Raw genomic sequence first — 23,352 nt, 5'->3', positions numbered from 1 at the left:
CGGCCGTGGGTGTCCGTGTGGAGCGCTACGGTGGGTGCGTTAGCCGCTCCCTGCACGTCCTTGCTGGCTGTAAAAAAAAAAAAAGGGAGCAGCGGCGCCCCTGGGAGCTGCGCTTAATGGGGCGGCCGCCAGCCAGCGTGTCAGGTGCCTCTTCCCTGCCTGATAAGACTTTAATAGATAAGGCCTTATCATTACTGCCATTGTTCCCCGCTGTCTGCTTTTATAGCCTGGGATGAACTGTTCCATAGGGACAGAGAGACATAGAGACAGAACAAGAAAGAGAGGGAGAGAGAGAGAGAGCCATCTATGCAGTTTCCCATGTCCATGATGCAATGCCCAGAGACAACAGGCACATTCACAAACCATAAATAGTGACTCATCTTCCAGTCTCATCTCATCTACCACTCTAATACTGCATGTGAAAACACGCAACAAACGGCCTGCAGTAAATAAGGCCTTTACTGCGGACCAATGTCTATGTGGGAATCAGTTAAAGGGGTCTCTTTTCTTTTTGTCTTAGTCATCCCTTGTCATCCCGTGTCCCTCGCCATCACTGCTTTTCCATGGAGACGTCTAACACGTGTTCTGTTAATGCTTAATAGTTTTTCAACCGTAGTGGTGACGTAATGTCCACTGGTCAGCTTATGACCCAGGCTTTGGGCTGAGCGGTGGTGATTTCATTACAGCTGTGACATAATGGGAGGTACAAATGAGATCAAATTTGGTTAATGAAGCCTCTTTCTCCCTCGCTGTCTTTCTCTTACAGGAATCATTAAGGTGGGCCGTTGGAACCCCTTACCCATCCACTGCCTGACAGATGCTCCAGAGGCCACGGTGGCTGACATGTTGCTGGATGTCTACCACATGGTCACACTCCGCATCCAGTTGCAGAGGTCAGATAGCGTAACACACATCCAGTAACTCTGCAGTGGATTTGTATTGGCATGTATTTCTTTAGAAGACCCATCATTCATGACCTTGCTCGCACCATACTGGTGTTTTCCCAGTCCGGATCATGTTTTCCTCATTTTAATGGTTTTCTATGCTTACACGCTCTTTTCACCTCAGGAGGGGCTTGTTAATTAGCTGATTAGTTGGACCTTTTGGTGTTTAATCTGGGAAAACACTAAAATGCACAGAGCAGGAAAGCTCCAAGAAAAGGAAGAGGGGTCACTGAAGTATACTTCTTAAGCTACAGGAATACATTAAGCAATTGGCAGAAAAGAATTTTTATTAGTAATATTTTATTATGTTATTCTAGTGGAAAAATGCATAATAGTTGTGGTCAGTATTAAAAATATTAACATATTACTTACAATAATGCAATAACGTCTGCAGATTCCTGCTGTGCCTTCGAACCTTTGACTATTTTAGCTATACTCTAGAAATCCGTCTTTGATCTGTCAGGTGTATTCAGGTGACCTCATCTGCTCTTAAGCTTTCCTTAAAGGATAGCATTTAGGGCAGAGTTGGGGCCGTGCCAGAAAGAGCTGCAACTTTTAGCGTCTTTCCTCAAAGAGGTCTTTCATGGCTGCTGATTGCAGTTTACTCTTATATGCTGTGCAGATAAACACAGGCTCCACATGACAGGACGGGTATATGATTGTGTTGCTGCGCACCGTCCCAGTTTGTTTCCCTGCGTCTCCATGGCAAGGGGCACTGTTTTTCTGTATTGATCATCTGAGGGGAAGCTGCAATGTATAGAGAATCAGGAAGTGATTGTTCCTATGGTTACAGCTTTGCCAAGCTGGAGGACCTGCCGTCAGAGCAGTGGAACCATGCGACAGTGCGCAATGCTCTCAAAGAGCTGCTGAAGGAGATGAACCAGAGCACTCTGGCCAAGGAGTGCCCCCTGTCCCAGGTACACTTACACTTTTTTTATATATTTAATGTTTGTAATGAGCAGGATTTTTTGAACTTCACATCCAGAGCTTATTCAGCAACAAATGATGGAGGTATTGCCATTTTTCATACCATATACCATCTCAAAAAGAATAAAATTCAGTCTAATGGGGTGTAAAAGAATTTACTCCAAGGGTTTAGACATTGCTGATGAGAATAGGCCTCTTATAAAGATGGATTGACCTCATAAGCTGAAGGAATCACAAATAAGAAAACCCTGTTGAATATCAGAATCTTATGTTATATCTATTATATCTACTTATATCTCTATTACTTATATTATTTTCATTATATTTAATTATATCTAATTCCACATATAGTTAGGGTTGGATTTACCATTTGAGCTTGACTCAATGGGAGAAGTTTGTCATAGTTCTCAGATATGCCTTTTCTTGTAAGTGATATCGTAATACTCCGCTTAATCTAAAAATATTATTATATTTATTTATTATACCACTGATTTGTTTCATTTATTACTAGATATCCCACAATTTTGAGGGGATAGAAAATAATATTTTTATGTTATCCTCTCAACGCTGTATCTGTCTGTATTGTCCTTGCTTCATGAAAAAGTTAAAGTTATGGAATAGTTATACTGTCATCAAACCTTCCCTTTCTGAGTAAATAATTTGCCTTAGAGATGGTTTAAACATGGTTACACTGCTGATGAGTGCTGACATCACAGCATGGGCATTAAAGGACTGGAGTATGGCATTATTACAAATTGAGGTACTTTGTAAAAGCATGTAAAAACTCTCTCTCCCCATCTAACCCCAATTAAACCCCTCTGCCCTTTACTAAGTGTTATCAATCTGCTTTGAATTTGTATGACAGAATTGATCAAACTTATGAATAAACTCTTCCATATAAACACTCTTCATACTGCTTTGTGCTTAGCTTGAATTTATGAGTCATTTCTAACGCCGCAGAAATTACTTTAATAGTTTCACAGCAGTTATGTGCGTGTGTGAGACTAGCGTCGCATGTTCACTTCCATGCAAAAGAGCAATCAGTGAGATTTATGTATCTGTGCATGCTGTGTTTAAGTGGAGCACTCTGTGTGGGTGTTGATCCTCATATCAATTGCTTGCATATGTGTGTGGCTTTCTGTCTCTGCCCCGGCTCTGTGTCACTGAGTCTCGGAACATGTCGCAGTGCTAGCACACAGCCATGCTAGGCTGTGCACTTTATAGAACCTTTTATTTAAAGGCCTTGACCATTCGCATTCATTTCACTTATCTCATGTATATGCTGTATATATCTGCCTTTATTGCTGTTTGTCATCAGTCCTTTTTCTTTTCTCTGCCCTTCTTTTTTGACTTTTCCCAGAGTATGATTTCATCTATAGTGAACAGTTCCTACTACGCTAATGTCTCCACTGCTAAGTGCCAAGAGTTTGGCCGCTGGTATAAGAAGTACAAGAAGATTAAAGGTGAGGTCTGAGCTACTGTGCTTTGATTTTACTCTATTTTGTATTTGTGCAACATCTTATTGACAAACCTTTGCTGCTGTTCTCTGCTCTCTGGTTTTCTGTTGAGTATATATTTTTGGTGTATATACTGTAATGTAACCATCAATGCAAAAAAAAGTATTAATGTAGAAACTACTATGAATTATTTGGTAACATTTATCACATTTGTGGTGCTCCACAGGGTTTTATTTTAGGGCCTATAACATTGATTTTAGAGATTAATGCCGATATATAGGCAGGCCTGTGTACAGAGCTCAAGAAGTTAAGGTAGTGAGGCTTGAACACCACCCTAAAGTGGTCAAGTGATTCCTAAAATCTATCAAACAATTACATATGATACAGTTCTCTCTTCTGCTCTATTTTCCATTTTTTATTCATGTAAATATATTCGTGTCCAGTTTTTTTATAAAAGTTATAAAAGTACTCACTGTCCACAAGATAACACACTAGTCACAATTCAATACAATTGTATGTATATTTAGAATGGTTCATTGTGTAGCCATGTAGTCTAAACATGCTGCCAGTGCCACGTATCAGGCAGAGTTTCCTGATGTGTCCCTAATCATTAAATTCAGTTAAAAAAGAAAAAATACTCTCTTTTAATGCCCCCTCTCGCAGTGGACTGTAGAAACACAATCCCCATATAGTCTAATGGAAAGCACACCTCCTTCTCCCTGGGGCTGCAGGAGGTCTTCGCTACCAGGACATCTTCACCACTGCATCATTTAAGCCTCTTAGCATCAAAATGCCTATGACAATTTTCCTCCTGCCCTTGCCCCCTCAAAAAGCGACATAATTACACAGAGAGACAGATCAAAGTATTGCCCCAACCCCAAGTGCAGTGACACAGAGACAGAGACATGGTGGAGAATAAAGAGGTCTTCAGCACACTGACAGAGCAAGCAGTGTTGGGTTACACTGAGCCTCCGCTATTAGTTCTGCTCACTGCTTCCCAGAACCAAACACACAGCCTCGCTCCACCAGATGTGAGCTGCATCATGAAGGCATCCTACTGGGTGACTCTGTTGTCTATCATAATCTTTAGTAGAAGTTGCTAAAGACTGCAAGTTTTGTTATCTGGTTCTAACAGTTGGTCAAATTTGTGCCATGGTCGCATTATTTCACTTCCTTTTTCTTTGGCTCTCAGGTGACTATTTTGAGAAGATGTGGCCAGGCCGAGAGAATTCTGAAATTAAAGGTAGGTGGTCATTTTAGAACATAACTGTAAAGCAGGGGCTTCCAAACATGGCCCTGGAGTACCCGTGTCTTGCACCTTTTAGAGGTTTCCCTTCTCCCACACTCCCAATTCAACACAGGAAAGGCTTTTTAATCGTCTGTGGATTTTCTAACCCTGATAGTGTCTTAACTATTTCCTTTGTCTCTTCACAGTGGAAAGGGACAGCCTGGTGGACTTCTGTGTGTTAGGACAGCGCCCTCCCCCTCATCTGGCCAGCCTATCTCAATTGGGACCTTTAAGCAGTGCAGGTTCCCTTGTTAAGGCTTCTTCTGGGGAACCCCAGAACACATCTCAATCTCAGCCTCCATCCCAAGGGCAACCACAGCCACCCTCTTCCCACGCTGGCCAGCTCCACCACAGCCCGCCGCTGCGTGCCCAGGTGGCTCCACCACCTCCTCCAGCGGCTTTGCAACCTCTCCTTGGTCCAGGAGGCCTCCTCTCGCCTCAGCTCAGTCCGCAGCTCGTGCGGCAGCAGCTAGCCATGGCTCACCTCATCAACCAGCAGCTGGCTGTCAGCCGTCTGTTAGCCCACCAGCACCCACAGGCTCTCAACCAGCAGTTCCTCAATCACCCGCCCATCCCAAGGCCTGGCAAGTCTGGGGGACCTGTAGAGCCTGGATCCAACCCTTCAGCAGCAGAGGTCTCTTCTGACATCTACCAGCAGGTTCGCGATGAGCTCAAGAGAGCCAGTGTCTCACAGGCTGTGTTTGCCAGGGTGGCATTCAACCGCACACAGGTACAGAAACTCCTACTGGATTTTGTCAGGATACCTGGATGTGATTTTTTTTTAAACTAACATCTCCAGAGATGTCCTTTATAGTCAGCAGTATTTCTGCCAATGCTACTAAATACGTGGAACCTTAAATTGTTAAAACTGAACAATAAATAAGTCGTTAGTCTACAGCCTTTGCATGATGATCAGATGCAGTGACTTGCTTGTGCTTAATTCATCCAAGTCAGTCAGCAGGGAACTAAAACATTAGTTGAAAACTCAGGCCAGAGTTTTCAGATCTGCAGGCCACAGCACTAAAGCCCAGCATGGTGGTTCCAGCCCCAGGGCCATATCCAGTCTCTGCTCCCGCCCTCTCAGCAGCCCACACACCTGGCACATTGAGCATCCGCAGGCCAGAATTACGCCCCATTAGAGCCCAGCCACGGAGTGGGCGGTAGATGATGTGATGCAGGTGAAGACCAAGTGGGATTTAGTGTGTATATTCTTGCAAGAAGTGGGCCTCCTTCAAAATGCTTTTGTGCGTTGATATGTGTATATGTATGCGTGAACTGATATGTTATTGTTGGTAATAACATTGAATTTGTTATGAATTAACAGATGTTTGGAAGGAGGAACATGCTGAAGCTCCTCCTCCAACTTAATGTATTTTAATATATAAATGCCATTTTTTAATGGTGTTAAATTACAGCCACCATGACAGTCATTGGGATCAAGTATGAAATCTATGACCCACAATTCAGAAAACACTTATGATAAAACGTTACTAAGTAACTAAGAACCTGCATAAAATAGTCTTGTCACTTTTTAACCTCTGTTAGGTTGTGCATTTTCTATTGGTTAACTTGTCATGATTTTCCACAGTGCTGGAATATTGGAATAATGTGGCATGAATTCACAAAATGCTTGTTTATGAACAACAGGGCCTGCTGTCTGAGATTTTGCGGAAAGAGGAGGACCCTAGAACAGCCTCTCAGTCTCTGCTGGTCAACCTCAAGGCCATGCAGAACTTCCTCAACCTTCCTGAGGCTGAGCGAGACCGAATCTATCAGGAAGAACGTGAGCGCAGCATGAACCCCCCTGTAGGCCTGCCCCCAACCTCAAACTCCGGCTCTGGGGTGAATCGCCTCTCTCAGGTAGCCCATTATCCTTCTACCCTACCCATCAAATTCAGCAGTACACCCTTCACACCCTTCCTGTCGTTCTCTGTGAACAAATATAGCAGAACCTGCTCTCAACATTTGTGTTGTGTCTGAGTTTCCATTGTTTGTCTGTATGCTTTTGAGATGGTTGTGGTTTCTAACTAGAGGATTGTTTTGTGTTTGGTTTTTTATTTGGGTTTACATCATTATTGTTTGTTTTAAACTCAACCCGAGGTTTATGAAGTAAAGATCGACATAAACCAAAGCAGAGGTTTAGAAAGTTGTATAGCTAACCTGTCAATGGACATCATGTTATTTTCAACGGACATCTTTTTATAATAAGTTCAGGGTACTTATTTCCACTGATGATTCAGTTTAACTGTAAATGATTCACTGAAACCACTTGTGTCCTTTATAGGTCGAATGAGTAAAATTGCATGACATGGCATTTTCTTCATGCCACAGAATGCTTCCTTTTGTGTTGTGAATGTACCTTTTCTAATTGCACCCGATGCCACCTTATGCAGAAGGTGTGGGAGCGCAGCATGGATGAACAGTTAACCCCTGACGCCTGGGCATCTATTTGGAAGAATAAGGCCAAAATCACAAATTCGGTAAGGATCTCTCTGCATTTGCTTACTGAATATGATCAGACAGGGTGTTGAAATATCATTTCAGGAATTATGGCTTCTATTAGCACACTGTTCTGACATCATTGTTTTGCTTATGAACTGTAAATGGTTTATGAACCTAATTTAATTTATATGTTAACTCTGTAACCTGTAGAAAATGAGTCCATTTCAACTTCAAGTTTAAATGAAAACACACACTGTACAGTTTGTTTGTGCTGAATCAGCTTAAGTGCTCTGGTGAAGTCTGATGCTTTATTATTTTTGCGTGGACCTGAATTTTAAATGTATGCAGTATTAATCACATATAAATGTTCATATATTAATTACATATATGTACATGTATATGTGAGAGAAAGAGAGAGAGAAAAGATGTAAATAAACATGAAAACAGTAAAAAAAAAAATTCATTTTTAAGAAATTTGATTTTGTCCGGACACTCCCAGCCAGAACATTTGATTTGTTCAACACAGATCTGTTCAATTCCAACTCACTTAAAATGACATCACTAAGCATAGATTTACCAAACTAGGTGTTGGGTGATATGTATAATTAATACTAGACTCCCTCAAGTAGATGCTTTATTGAATGTTTATTCTAATATTACTGTTTTACTAATAGTAAATAAACACTTACTGCCCACATAGGGAGCTTTGTAATTCTAATTTCTAAAGCTGCCTTGGTGCCACACCATTTTAGCGCTTTTCAATCAGTCTGGAGTTGTGTAGTGTTCCTGAAAAGACTACATCATGTGCCAGAATTCCTTTAAAGATAGACTGACAAGGCAAAGAGGTATGGCTCTGCTCCTGTTCCAGCCTGTTTATATTAAGTAAATGACTTGGGACCTTGTTTTCTGCACAAACTTTTGTATCATTTTGGATCACTGAGCAGTTTGCAAACCTAAGGCTGCCCTCAATAAAACAGGCCAGATAACAACTTATATCTGATATGAGGACAGAGTCCTTGTTCTTTATTCTGTAGGAATGCAGTTGTGTATTGTTATTATTATTATGTCTGTATACAGTTATCTGGCTATCGTTTGTGTTGGGGAATGTGAGATTAGCTTGCCCGTGCCTGCAGAACAACTTCAAACACTGCATGAGAAAAACACGCCCCCCCCTAAAATCAATACGCCATAATTCAAACATAAACTACAAAGCAGATGCAAGAGCAAGCCTTAATAACGTATTTGCCGAACGTGCCTTCCTTCGCATCACAAATTGGGCTGTTCCCAGAATCAGACATGTATATTTGAGGAATATTGAACTTGCTGCACTCGTCCAAGACTCTTTCTAACAACATTTTTTTTGTGTTTGTCTTGTGAATGTTCCCACTTGTGGCTTCCTGTAGCCCAAGCCCTCAGGTCCAAACCCTGATCTTCCCCTGAAGCTGGAGTCACTGGTCAACATCACCTCGTCCATCTATGATGAGATCCAGCAGGAGATGAAACGGGCCAAGGTGTCTCAGGCGCTGTTCGCCAAGGTGGCAGCCAACAAGAGCCAGGTAACCCCCTTTTTCAGTGGCTGACTTCAGATGTTTACACTGTAGGCATTCCACACATACACTATCTAATTAAGATTGTTAAGTGGTTCTTGACTTGGAGATATGGTCTAAAGAAAAATGTCATTAATTATCATACACTTTAACATTATTTCTAGGTTTCTAGAAAAAAAAGTAATTCAGATCTGCACAACTCATTAACAAAAATGTTTTTAGGAATTTTAATGATATAATTTCTTAAAAATTAAGGTTCATAAATTGTTCTTGACTTGTTGATGCTTGCAGACTTGTTGATGCTTAGAGTAGTAAACACATTTTTTCCAGTAACGATATGTTTTTTGTGTATTTTGCATTTTAATAGTACCAAAAAAGTTACTGCCATAACCCCACTCAAACCATATAGGGTTCTTTAGAGCGATGCTACAGAAGAACTACTTGTGGCTTTCTAAATGGCCTTTTAATTAAAAATGTGAGATGTGCAAATGTGAAAATGGATGGAACCATGTGAAATTCCCATTTGAAAAAAGAGATACGATGCCATTTAAGAATCGCTTTTGGTTTGTAAATGAACCAATGAACCATGTAAAGGCTCCACACCAGCACTCTACATCCAGATCATGATCAATAAACTTTAAATGAACAATATATATAGTTCTTGCAACAGAATAAGAAAGCCTAGGGCATCTTTGTTAGCATTGTCTCATATTGTTAATGAATGCTTATTGCGTGATAGTTTCCCACAATGCAGGAATATAAAGCTGTAAGTAATACACATGAAACATAAGGTTGAGCCGTGTTTCGCATGTATGACTTTCAGCTTTATATGAAACATGAAGTTAAGCCATGGCTGTTCTTCAGTAGGCAGGGGTCTTGGTATCTGATCAAAGCACGTCTTTGCAGTTGGTAAACAACAACAGTGGCAGATAGACGTGGTTTACATTGCAGATGGCCATCGCAATGATTTCCATACGCCCCACCGTGACCCGACGACTTGTCATGTAGATCCATTCCAAAGATCTCTCCTTCGGTGACTCACTCACAATCAGATGATACATGTAGATGGATGTCCCATTGTGCTACAACCCCCCTGCCCCCCGCCCCCGGACCACTGAGATAGTTGTGATTACTGGCGACATACTTCTGCCTTTCACACTCGCCTCCGTGTTTGGAAATCTACAATTCAGTACTGATTTTGATTAGATTGTAGACAGTAAGTAAAGGTTGCGGTTTCGAGAGTAGCCATTAAATTCTGGGAGGAGATTTCACTACTACACTGTAAGGACAACAGTATTGGGACATCTGCTCCTGGCATTCATGCTTGCTTCCAAAATCAAGGATATTAAAAAGTTCTTATGTGTTTATTTATTATGTGTTTGTTGGGGTGACTGTCTCTACTGTCCAGGGACGGCCTTCTTTTGGAGCATTGCAGTGAGGATTTGATTGCATTTAGTGAGGTCAGGATGTTGGATGCAGTTGGAAGCAGCATCATTCCAAAGAACACATATACCCCTCTAGCCCATGCCTGGCGTAAGGCATGGTGTTAGTAGTTTCATGTTTCATGTTTGTCTGCTAAGTCCTGTTCTATTGACACTCTATAGGGACTAGACAAGCTGGGTGTGTGCATTTGCACATCTGTGTCAGCAATGGGTGCAATTTTGAGCAACAAATGTAGATGTCCAAAAACATTTGGATATATAGTGTATTTTGGCAATACTTCTTACTTCTTACTATAACATAATGCTCTCTTACTCTCTGGGTTTATGAAGTTATACACCTTTGCTTTACAAAGTGTTACACATGTAACCTTAATGCTTATGAGCAATTATACAGGCTTATTACAATCATTACAAGCCATTATGTATGCCACATCATGCATTATAAATGCATAACACAGTGAAGACTGCATAGAAATCATCACAGCTTCTTCAAGAAATAAGAAATACAATGAGTAGACCTTCAAAAATAGATCTTATTAGCTTTTGATACTAATGTATAAAGACAACATAATTTCCATTAATGTTTCTATTCCTTAAATGAAAAAGGAACAGTCAAGCGTTGTGTAGTACACACTGTAATCAGGACAGCGTTTTAGTATTTCCATAGCATATTCCCACAGATGCATCATCTGCATAAACATTATGTCAGGTTTATTACAATAATTAGGCTTCTGAAATCACTACACATATAGTTCAGCAGACCAAGCAAATTTTTAAAAAACCCAGACTTGGAGCAGTCGTGATGGTGTGGTGTCTTTGAACTGTGGCATTCAACTGTGAGTGTCGATCAAGGAATATTTGGGGGGGACAAATGTGCTTGGACTATTTTGCAGGTCCCTTTCCCATTTGAGAGCAAAGGGAGATAATTGATTTAGTCAGATCTGATCCTGAGCCCAGCTGCGCCCAATTCTTCCCATGAAATAGTCTGAGTGTGGACGACACTCTGCCGGCCCATTCACACAAGCACTGTAAACAGTGTGTGTGAATTTGCAGGTGTGACTTCATCCAAAGGTGTGTGTAACATGTATGTACAGTAGCATTGTAATAGTGTATGTGTGAGTGTGTGTGAGTGTGTGTGTATGTGTGGCAGATGCAGTTGGGTCTCCTAGGTCCAGGGTTGGGTGGGGGGTTTGGGGGGGTGGGTCATGGCTGAACGCGCCCATCTGCTGCAGCTAGAGAGAGAGAGAGAGAGATAGAGAGAGAGAGAAAGAGTGAGCGAAAGCTCTATGACCAGGTTATTAACACTGGATGCTGGAGGAGGTTGACTGCACACAACAGCTGGTGTCAAAGACTGGCCCAGTCTAGCAAAGATAATCAAATCTCCCTCTCCTCGCTCTCCAGTTCACACTTTCATTCACTTCAGATAAAGAGCTACGGGGCTAAAGCTTTAGCATAGCTAAGAAAACAGCTGTTAGCACACCTTTTCTTTTTTTTTTTATTTCTTTTTTTTTTTTAGTAATGTATAGCAGTTTTAACCATTAACCATGAATATTTTTGGATATCAGCTAAAAGTTGTTTATGATTTACACTTCATACACATACAAAATTACTGGGTAACACTTTATTCAAAGGCTACTTACATAGGGGCTTCATAACACATTCAGTAAGCATTGAATAATGTATTTCTAAAGCAATAAATAAATATTTACGAATCGCTCATGCTATGAAATCAAGCAGTGTTCAACATAACATGTAAAAGTGTTGAATAAGATTTTTTTTCATTTATTTAAATGTGCATAAATATATTAAAACACTATACATGTACTGCCCCTCTCTCAAGCCATGTCTTTGACGTCCTGGTCTCTCTCAGCAGTGTCACCAAGACAGTGCTTGCCTATTGAAAATGTTTTCAGCCCTATGAAGGAATTTGATGCCCTTAAACTACTAACCTAGTGAAGGACTTTTGCTTCATTTATAAAACTATTATGAAGCATGATTCCCATAAGAGGTAGAGTTTTAAGACAGACACATATTTATAAACAATACATATTAGTTCTATTAATGATTTTAAACCCCTGAACTAAACTGGTAACACATTTCCAATTCATAAAACCTTCGTTGGCAGAATTCCGTAGACATGTCATGTATAAAGAAGGCTCTTTCATGCCTTATATCATTGCTATTATGTTATAATTTTTGACATTTATACATATCATATCAACACAATGTTTTCCTCAGTGACCCAGAAACCGATTTCGTTTCACCTACATCTTGCTGGCAGTCTGAATACTGGAGAGGACAAAAGAAACTGCTCCAAACAGCTGCATTATCCGTTTCCAGTGGGCGAGACTCGTGTGCACGCTATCTGGGTAGTCTTTTTGAGATTTTGAGATTTCTGAGAGTGATCACTGCTTGGCCTATAAATTTAGACATGTTGAAAACATTGATTATCTTCATCTACATTGGCATCTGTCATGGGGTTGGATATATTAGGCAGCAAGTGAACAGTCAGTCAGAGTCAAAAGCAGGTAAAATGGGCAGGCATAAGAGTCACTTCGACGAGTGCTAAATTACAGTGTCTAGACGACTGGGTAGCAACTGTGACTGGCCATCACCACTGAAGGATCGTTTCTTCAAGAAATAACATCAAATTTAAGAGTGCTTAGGTGCTTCAGCTGTCCCTTTCCACAACTACTGCTTGCTTGCTCATTGCTCCTCAACTCCTGTCCTCCTTGCTACTCATCCACATTCTTCTTAGGTAAAGAAGGAGTGATACAATGAGGGGTACACAGGAGCAGCCAGTGTGCAATATCAGCTCTTTCACACTTCCACACTTTCCAGCATCCCTCCACACATAACCCACACACACACTGGGGGCAGTGACCCTAGTGCCTGGGGAGCCATTGTGGGTCAGGAGCCTTGCTTAAGCACACCTCAGCCATGCATGTTGAGGGCAGAGAAACCAAGGAGTCTGCTGTCAAGGAGTCTGTTGTTACTTCTCTCCCCCTGCCCCCACTTCCTGACGGCCCAGGGGATCGAACCAGCAACCTTCTGTTCCCAAGCTTACTACTTTAACCACGACATGCCACACTTTAGATATACACCTTCTGTGTACTAACAGTATTCTGTGCTTGGTATAACATTGTAGGTGACACTTCTGTCCTTCTTTTGGCAGATTGGGGTTCAATTCCTCACCCAAACAAGAACACCAAAATTGACTGAAAAAAGATTTTAGCATTTAACTAATTCATTTAACTCTCTCTCTGTTGCTCCCTCTCTCCCTTTCTCTCAGGGCTGGCTCTGTGAGTTACTGCGCTGGAAGGAAAGCCCCAGTCCGGAGAACAGGACCCTGTGGGAGAATCTGTGCACCATCCGCCGCTTCCTCGCTCTCCCCCAGGCCGACCGGGACATGGTGTATGAGGAAGAGTCCCGCCATCACCACAGCGAACGCCTGCACACTGTCCTCCATCTTCCCTCCGAACCTCAGGTCAGCACAGGTCAAAAGTCAAACTCCACACACAATCCAGAGTTGATGAGGGTTTATTAAGAGGGAGCTTGAAGTACTTAGCACATCATGGTGAACGCACTAAAAAATCCCTTTTTGTGTAAATTTCCTTAAAATGGTTTTGCCCCATTTTGTGGTTTCTGATATTTTTCCATATTTCCAATGGTGCTGGGGAGAAACCGAGGCCAGTTTCATTGTGTGATCTCACACACACACACGTCTGTGGAGCTTTTGTTTTAATATCAAGGCCTCTAATGCAGGGCCACTGCCAACCTCTAATAACCTAATACACCCAGCCCTCTTTAATCATACACACACACACTGATCCAAATAACAGAGTACTGATTAAATGGACTTTCCCCTTCGCCAGCCAGGGTCATTACAGTATACACTAAGGACACATACAATTCAGACCCACACACACACGCATTCATGTATGTAAATGCATGCACTCCCTAATGGTAACCCCATAAATCTACTTCAGATATTCAGATCAATGCATTCTGCTCTATAACCTTCAGTCCTTGCCTAAACTTCATACATATAGACTATATATATCTCTCTATCGCTCCTTCACTCTCGTTCTTCACTCTCTGGGGCTTGCGCTCTTTTATAGTAGTACATTAAATGCTGTTTAAATGTTTATGTGTGTGTATTTGTGTGTGTGTGTGTGTGTGTGTGTGTGTGTTTGGTTGTACTTATTTATGTGAATTGGGCGCAGTAGGAAATGCCCCATTAGGGCACACCCTGACAGACAGTGCCACCACAGCCCTGATATTATTAATGACGGGAAGAGCCGCAACAGGAACGCACACACACACACACACACACACTGTGTGACTCATGGGAATACTCTGTAGTATGGTCACTATGGTTACTCTGCAGTGGCTTTGGCCCTGAACTATTGCACAATATTGACCGTAAAGGCATTGACACATCTGGGAAGGGAAAGAAAACTAGCATTGACTGGTCCCTAGGCAGCAAGTGAACAGGTAGCTCTTGAAGGTGACTGTAGTGAAAACAGCAGATCACATTGAAACAGATGTAGGTATGCAGACTTTTTAAACAAAGTAGTTGAGATAAGCTTTTTTGGTCCAGGTTTCTCCTGGATACTGCCCAGCCAGTGATTGGATGTGTTTAATTCCATCACCAGCTCACCAGCAACATTATTAAGCTCTGTATAATAACTATACCGAATACTGGACTCCCATGAGGAGAGCTTTGGAGATGTTTTAATGAATACAGTGATGTGAAATGACTGCTGTTTGTATGGATGTTATGTGTGTTTATTCTAATATTAGTGCTTTACTGAGCAGATAAACACTTACTGCCCAGGCAAGGCTTTTAATCTATTTTTTTTTACATTCCAGATGAAATGAAATGTGCCATTTCCATTTTAGTATACTACCCTGAAAAACTCCAGCAGATAACAAAGTACTAAACAGTGAAGTTTAACAGAGCCGCCGTTCAAACATAGTATAGGGCCTGAATTGAGGCACGGGGCATGTTTCAACACGCACAGCTTCACTGAGTTATATGTTTCATGATGTCCCTAGCTGAAGTTTGTGGTTGTGTGAAGGCTTTCCTTCAGTCAGTCTTTCTTCTTCAGTTTCTCTCTCGATCTCTTGCTCTGTATGTATTTGCGTGGTATTAAATGCTCATCGCAGGAAGGAAACTGTGGTTGCTCCATTAACACATTCCAGGGCTCCTCTGACATTAGGCCCAGACAAGCCACCACACAGAGGACAGAGACGGCTAAATATAAAATTCACAGCCCTCAGATGGCACTGACTCCAGAACAGATACTTGCTTTAATTCCCAATACACACCACTAAATCTGGGAAACAAGACCTGACTCTACAGCAGTTCTTTAAATAGGAATACAGAAATGACTTGGAGGGGACTGAGTGATTTTATCTTCGGAGTAGACACCACAAATGAGTTGTTTTAGTCCTTAAACTGCACTTATATGGGTCCGCACTTTTTTTTAACTACATATAAATGACAAAGCAGTCACTTTGTTTTGAGTAATACATTGTAGTTGCTAAATACCAAGTCTTAATATACTAGCTGAATAACAAGCCTGTAGTTTAACACTTAAAGACTTTCAGTGTCAAGCATGCAGATCCAACTTCCAGAGCAAGTGTAGGTTCCTCTCTTAGTGTGTGTCAGTGAGTGTGTGTGTGTGGGGGAGTGTGTTTGTGGGTGTCCCCATTGCTGTTGTTGTTTTCTTGACACTGTAATGAGGGCCCCTCCCCAGATCAAACTACCCAGCATCCCTTAGGCTCCAGCCAGCCTGCCACCACAGACCACACATGTGTCCCAGCTGCTAATGCACACACACACACACTTAAGCACCATGGTACTCTGACACAGGCACACATTTTTGACATATACACTATGCAGTGTTACAACACCTTCAGTCAGTTTAGAATCTTTGTATAAGGTGGTGGTTCTTAAAAGGTACTCATTTACTAAAGGGATTTATGTAAAGCACCTTCAATTTAAAAGCTTTTCTTTCAGGAATTAAAAGAGGTCCCCCTCACCTACCCTAAGAACCTTTCTGACACCTTCTCCTTTTTATTTCCCCTAATTGTCTCCGCAGTGTAGCCATTTCCCTCTCATACCCACTAGTTAGAACTCCCCCTATCACATGAGGCTACCAGAGCTGGGAGGGTGAAGGTTGAATTGCGTCTAACAACATCTAACAACGTGAAAGAAGAGCCAGTGCTGCTGCCAGTTCAGACTGCCAATTTAGTTACATCAGCTAACAGACAACCGCACTGGCTCGCATCATGCTGAGTTGATGGGGGGGAGAGGGAGGGCAACATACCCAACCAGAGAGAGTGAGATCAATTATGCTCTCTAGGCCTCTTGGCCGCGTATGGCTCTGGCTTCAATGGGGATCAAACTTCAGTGGGTGATGAGCTTTTGATGATGGAACCAATGCCTAGAATTCTTTTTCACATTTCAACACATTTACTTTTCCTAAAAGCTCCATTACAGAAACGTACCCAACATTGACATGGATTTGATGCCTGAGGCCTGGGGCATTGTTTTTATAGTTAGTCGGTTATAAAAACCCCAGAAGATACACCTAGGGCCACTTTTGGATTTCGATAGTGAATAGTAGCTAGTAAGTCATCTATTACCACCACTGTAATCTTTAGACAAACCACATTTCTCACATCAAACCAATCTGAATGACTTGGTTTACATTTTGGTTGAATTACAATGTAATTAGAATCAGAAATTTTTACCATTTCCCATTTAGGAATGCATTAAATATATGGGTCTAATAATTACTAATAACAATTTGATAGGGCATTTCATTTTAAGTAGGGGTGTAAGAAAATATCATTTGTTTTCAAGTTTCAAGAGTCTTATTGTGATCTATGCTCAATAAAACAGGCAGTTACACTAAACAATGAAATTCTTACGTTTGCTAGTTCTTCACTAACACACATTAAGACAAGTAAAAACTGTATAGCATGAATTAAAGACTATACATATAATACAATTAGTATATATTGAAGTTATGATTAAAACATTATGATATTTTGTTGATTCTCATAAATATAGTATTAATTTTTAATGAATAGTTTACAGTTTAAGTTTGGTGGCAGACAGTGGTTCATTTAGTGTTGTGTTTAAACCCCAACCGCTAGATAGGAGAGTTGTACTCTGTCTGATTCCACTGTTCTGTTTGGATGAAAAGTCAACTTTTTTTTATTTTATACACATAATGGTGTGTTTTTATACTTCACAGTTTCCTAAAATGTAAAAATGTCAATATGAATCATAACCCTCGTATCGTGACACATATCACATCGCCAGGTTCTTGCCAATACACATCCTTATTTTCAGGTGTGTGCATTTCTATGGTCTATATCGTGTTACTGTCACTGCTGTGTGAAAAGGCCTTGTAGTACGCTAGTTTGATAATCATGTAGAGATCTAAAACATCAAGGGCTCCAGTGTATGATGTCATCCATGATGCTGGAAGCCTTGGGGTCCACAGCATTAACACACACACATACAAACCTGTACGAGTGACCCGGGTTTGTGCCCTAGCTTCCTCAGCACTATTTGTGCCGTGCTCGTGGCCATAAGTGCCTCCCGCTGCTCATTTGGCAGAACTCTCCTTATGAATAATTTCTCTTTTGTTTTTGCTAAATTGGATGCTGCTGCGTGCCGGGCACTGCCCCCTCCCCGGACCCTGCCACGTGCCCTGCGACCCCTGCTGAGTGCTGGATTAGAGAGGGAGCTGATAGTGTGCACACATCCAAGCCCACACGTTTAAACTTTTTAAAATTAGAGACCTTGAATGCATGGTTCTATCTTTTTTTTTGTTTTGTATTACCTTTCATTTCTTTTAAGCTATAAATGAAGAGCTCTGTAGGCTTCTTCTGAAAACCCACTGGCAGTAAAACTACATCTGCTTTACTTTATTCATAAGGTGATCATTCACTTCATAACATAGTGATATATTTCTATCACTTTTTAACATATTTATATAAAGTTTTTATATTTATATAATTTTTAACTTATTTACATGTATTGACATGCACAGGAAGGCACACACACACAAACCAATACACGCATACTCATCCAATCCCTAGGTATTACAATGAGGCCAAATGCGAAGGAGAATTAGTATGCACGCCGATAATTGAGGAAGGTGAAGTCATGCAAAAGAAAACCAACAGAAAAGTGTCTTTATCATCATTACATATTTATCTGTGTGTTAATGGTGTCTCTAGTGGCAACAAAGCCCCCCTTCAACTCAGGTCTGCATCCTCTCAGGAGGACTAGCCCTCATTAAGAATCAACTGAATCTTTTATGTTCTATAATTCTTTCATACTTCTGCGCTGTAATTCGCCCTGATTAAAAAAAAAAAAGCAAGAAAGAACGAAAGAGAACTTTTTCCTCTTAATGCAATGAACTCACAAACCCGTCCCTGGTTGGAATTAAAATACACAGGGAATGCTTTGGGTTCAATATTGAATTATGCCGTAAGTGCGTGAGGGCAGAAAGTCTGTGTGTCCAAAGTAGACGCTGTGGTTGAGCAGACATAGAGGGAGCAGTAAATGAAGTGGACGGAGGGAGAGTGGAGGAACGAGGGGGGCTGACTTCATGGCTTTAGCAGCGATGGGGCTGATTTGGAGATGGAGTCATTCTTCTGGCTTAGCGTGGGCTCTCTTCATTAGCGTCCTCCTCCATTAAAACGCTTTGCTGTGGACAGCCTGTTGGACAAGTGCCGCACTCTCTGGTTCCTGCTTGGCTTGTGCCACCGCTCATGGGCATGATTATTAGTGAGAGAATAAGATGCGTGTTGTCCACCAGCTATTTAGTGAGTGTGTGTGTGTGTGTGTCTGAATGCAAATGCCAAAGTACAGGACCTAACTGAGTCATAGTATTAAGCTTCAATATGAGCCAATAGGAATAGGAACCAAGTCAAAACCAGAAATAGTGACGAAAGTCAGAAACATCCTGACTGTTTGGGGAAACCAGAAAAAACAGAGCTAACACAGTCTAACAATATGCCAAATCTTTGCACAGTGCCATATGAGAACCACTTTTGGTACCCTCAAAAATCTTTTAAATAGAGAAAAAAATTGTTTTTAAAATTAGACATGAGGAAGCCATTCAAGGATTAAAGAACCTCTTTACTAATTAGACTAATTACTATAGAACCTCTACATGCTTACAAACATGCTTCTTTTAAGAAGTCTTCAAAAAACCCTTTGTGGCACACTTTTAAGGAGTGTACAATATTAGGATCACCAAAACGGTGCTAAATTATAAAGTGCTTTTGAGAAAATTACATGTTTCATATTAAAGACAATTTAACCCAATAAACCCCTTAAACCCTGTATGTAGGCCCACACCATTACTTTTATCATTCACATCACTTTAATAGGCCCTAAAATAGAACCCAGGGGCACTACGAATTACAAAATCTAGGCAAGTAAATGGAATTTTGGTTTAAGGGGTTAAACGCATTTGAAAGGGAACTTTTTGGCTACTCAAGTTAAAATTAGGGTTGCATTTACAGTTAATAATAGACAGCCTCCGAAATGGGGGTTCTTTTGGCTTCATTAATCCTTCTTAGAGAACCGCCTATTAAAATGTTAATACAAACAGTACGTTTTAAGAATCTCTGCACAATGTGAAGTGCACTTAAAGTTGTGTAGAACCTTTGGAAAGGAGGAAAGTTTTAATGCTCTTAAAGTGAAACATGGTTCTTCTGTGGCATCATAAAAGTATCTTTTTTGTGGCACCTGTTTTTAGAGGCTTATAGAAATTCTTATGGTTTTATATTATATATGTATTATATGTATGGGACATTATTAAATATGTAGTTTAGTATATATAACGTTTGTATAACATCTATGTACATGTGCACAATGACCAACCCCTCAACCCATTATATGAAATGTGTGTATGTGTATGTGTATTTGTGTAATGCACTGTATTAAAGAGCTGGACTGTGTGTGGTCTCTGACTGTAGGCCATCAGATACAGAGTGCTATGCCATGTGGCCAGTTTTAATGTCCATGTATTTGAATTCTGCTCCCATCCCAGCTTTTCAGTTCTTTTTGTGGCCTCTGTTTGTTTCTCAGAAACATCAAAAATATTACAAAACGAAGCAAGAGAAAGAAAAAAAGACAAACCTACACACTTCCTATAAAGCACCAAGCCCCAGAAAGCCCCCACAAGTGAAATCGGAGCAATTTCATGGTCTGGCCTGCCCTCAATATTATTTAAAAAAAAACACCCTATTATTATTGAGTGGAGAGAGCGAGAGAGAGAGAGAGGGAGAGACAGAAAGAGCGCGCGCGAGAGAGAGAGAGAGCGAGCGAATGACTATTATCTTTATGTAGGTCCTTTAATTTTAATGCACCGCAGATTTATAGCTTAGCATTCCAGTGTGGAGGCATTGGGCACCCCACCCTGGTCATAAACCCAGCGGGACAGCGCCACAGACTTCGATAGCTCTGCTGTGACACGCTGCACCTTCTACAGCTACAGAAACACTAATTCCATTTCCCGCCACCCACCTCTTTACTATTTACACCATTATCGCTATTTACCACATACACTCCATCCCCAACTTGCTTGCCCCTCACCCCCACCCCCACTTCCACTCCAGTGATACCCAAATGTGAGGGAATGATTAATTTATTTAAAGAGAAAGTGTCTCAGTGCTGCAGCACCAGCAGGCTGACTTGTTGGCTAATGCTAATTCGCATTGTTGTATTAGTAAAGAATGGCAGCATGTGTTTACAGTTTCATGAAGATGTCTGTGCTTGGATTTTGGAGCCTTTTTTGTTAAACTTCAAGTGGTCAATCAGAAGTAAAAATACGATAGACTATTTTGAATGATGGGATTTTTTTCCCTCTGAACTTGACAGATTTAAAACTCCCTAGTCATTGGATGTTAAATGGTCTTGAAACATGTTTTCCTCATAACAGACCCCTTTCTCATGTGCTTTATTTTGGGTGTCGTGTATATTTATCCAGCATTCGCCTCCTTCAGCTTTTGTCTGGCTTCTCTTTGTACTCCATATGGTTGAACATAGAGTCCTGATGCTGTTAATGATCTCAGTGTCAATATTGCCTTAAGAATGACAAGAGAAACATTCCAGTGGCATTTGTGTAATATTCTTGGTTAAACAGTCAGAGCTTTGGGCAGTGTGGTTGGATTTTTACTAGAGGTGATTGGACATTCTGGTCAAGAGCTCCAAGGGCACTGTAGAATTATCTGTTAAAGGAAACCTTTGTCCTATGAGTGGTCCTGCAGTTATGACTCAGCATGACTTTTTTTTTTAATTAAGGGATTACTGTACCCTACTAACTGGTTCTTTTTTTTTTATCAGGCACTCCATAGACAGCCTATTGCTCCACTGAAGGACCACTCGCCCATGCGTGAGGAACCAGTTCCCAACTCTGGGATGGAGGAGAACCTTCAGACAGGTGCTAGCAGCAACAATGGAGGAAACAGCAATGTTGCCAAAAAGCCCCGTTCCCGCACCAAGATCTCACTGGAAGCTCTGGGCATTCTGCAGAGTTTTATCCAGGATGTCGGGCTGTACCCTGATCAGGAGGCCATCCACACACTCTCAGCACAGCTGGACCTACCCAAGCACACCATCGTTAAGTTCTTCCAAAACCAGCGTTACCATGTGAAGCATCACGGCCGGCTGAAGGAGCTGGGAGCTGAGGGTAGTGTGGTGGATGTGGCTGAGTATCGAGATGAAGAGCTGCTCTCTGGTTCGGAGGATGCAGAATCCAGCGAAGATGGCCACGAGGAGATCTACAGCGGACAAGACGGTGCCTCAGCAGGAGTCACCGCCTCTGCCTCAACACCATCCTCCACCTCAGGCCAAGAAGAGAGCAAGGACAAGAGTGGGTCTCTAGGATCCAGTCGGCCCAGCTCCTTGCCCCCCTCCAGTTCGTCTCCCAGCCCCCGAGACCAGGCTGAATACCAGAGATAAAGCACTTCGACCTGTGGAGAAGAGGGGGGAGGTGTGGGGAGAGGAGATTGGAAGGTCTGCATTAACATCTGGAAACCGAAAGAACTATCACGGAGACAGTTGCATTGTGGCAGCAGTTCAGAGACTAAATGAAATAGACACAGGGTCAAATGAAGACTTGTTAAAGGGAAGCCAAAAAAGAACTTGATTATATTCAGAGACTGATCATTGTGGAAAACAAAACACCTGAGGTGAGGGGTCACCGATTTTAGAAATGCCCTGGCAATGTAATGAAGGGATATTGATTCTATCAGTCAGGAATCATTCATTATTTGTTAGAATGAGGCAGACCCAGATCCTGAAGAAAAAGAAAGCAGACTTCTTCTTCTTCCAAAACTCTGGCAAACACCACCTATTTACTGATGATTTCTCAAGCTAACATGGCAGTAAGCCATGTTTTATGAAAATTGCTAAGTCAGGCAAGTTTCCCAACAAGTCCCTAACATATTCAAGCAAAGAACTCCTTCATTTCTGCCCCACAATCCAGGGGGTCTGTCATTAGAGACCACTGTCCCACCCTCCTTCCTCCAGCTCTACAGCGTTCAGAGTAATGACAGAGACTGAGTTTTAGACGAGATTTAGATGAGCCATGGAACTCCACAGGAACCCACGTATCTTTACTCCTGCCTGATCAAGGAGCCTGGTGGGTGGCTGTGGCTTCCCTCTTCCTCCCCTCTGTGATGGGGCATTCTTTGTGTCTCCAAGAGGTGGCTGTGCTTGGCTATTTAAGCGGTTGGATGGATCGGTGGGTGGGTTGGAGGTAGTGATGAAGGCTGGGGTGTATACATCAGCCTAACCCATCACCCACTGTAAACACATGTGGTCTACTGAAAGGTCCACAGTTAGCCCAGCAGGCCCTTTGAAGATAGAGCCATCCCTCCCACAAACAACCACATCATTCCAAATAGTCCTATGTGGCTGGACAAACTGCCGCTTTACCCTGGTACCCAGGCACGCCTTACATGGACTCTCCTCGACACCGCTGTCTGTCAATCAAAAAAAAAATAATAATACAAAATCCAGAGTGCTTACTTTGTACGAATAATGGGTACATTAGACGTCTTGTCACAGAATCATTTTGTACTCTCTTTGCACTTAGAAAGGCTAGTGTCAGGAAAAGGACACGATCGTGGAAGTACATCGCCTGTTAGGGGCAAGATTTTAGAAATATCCGAGAACAGTCAGACTGCCTCAATCTGCCTTTGACCAAGTGGAGGAAAGTAAAGGAGATCCAGCAACTGTCATCAATCAGTCGCTTT

General features: G+C 41.7%; 1 protein-coding gene across 1 annotated transcript in view; it reads left to right on the top strand.

The window, feature by feature from the left end:
* The window catches only part of satb2 (SATB homeobox 2), a 35,584-nt gene extending 13,509 nt beyond the window's left edge, over positions 1–22,075 (top strand). The window contains exons 3-12 of the mRNA XM_072685216.1: positions 767–893; positions 1,738–1,861; positions 3,232–3,334; positions 4,521–4,571; positions 4,763–5,346; positions 6,264–6,476; positions 7,010–7,096; positions 8,462–8,614; positions 13,340–13,534; positions 21,437–22,075. Coding sequence (XP_072541317.1) covers positions 767–893; positions 1,738–1,861; positions 3,232–3,334; positions 4,521–4,571; positions 4,763–5,346; positions 6,264–6,476; positions 7,010–7,096; positions 8,462–8,614; positions 13,340–13,534; positions 21,437–22,054 — 2,255 coding nt within the window. The 3' untranslated portion in view covers positions 22,055–22,075. The remainder of the gene's footprint in view (positions 1–766; positions 894–1,737; positions 1,862–3,231; positions 3,335–4,520; positions 4,572–4,762; positions 5,347–6,263; positions 6,477–7,009; positions 7,097–8,461; positions 8,615–13,339; positions 13,535–21,436) is intronic.
* Positions 22,076–23,352: the final 1,277 nt, after the last annotated feature.

This window comes from Salminus brasiliensis, chromosome 8 (genome assembly GCF_030463535.1).
Source record: "Salminus brasiliensis chromosome 8, fSalBra1.hap2, whole genome shotgun sequence".
NCBI classification, from domain to species: Eukaryota; Metazoa; Chordata; class Actinopteri; order Characiformes; family Bryconidae; genus Salminus; species Salminus brasiliensis.
This window is presented reverse-complemented; position numbering and strand designations above follow the sequence as displayed.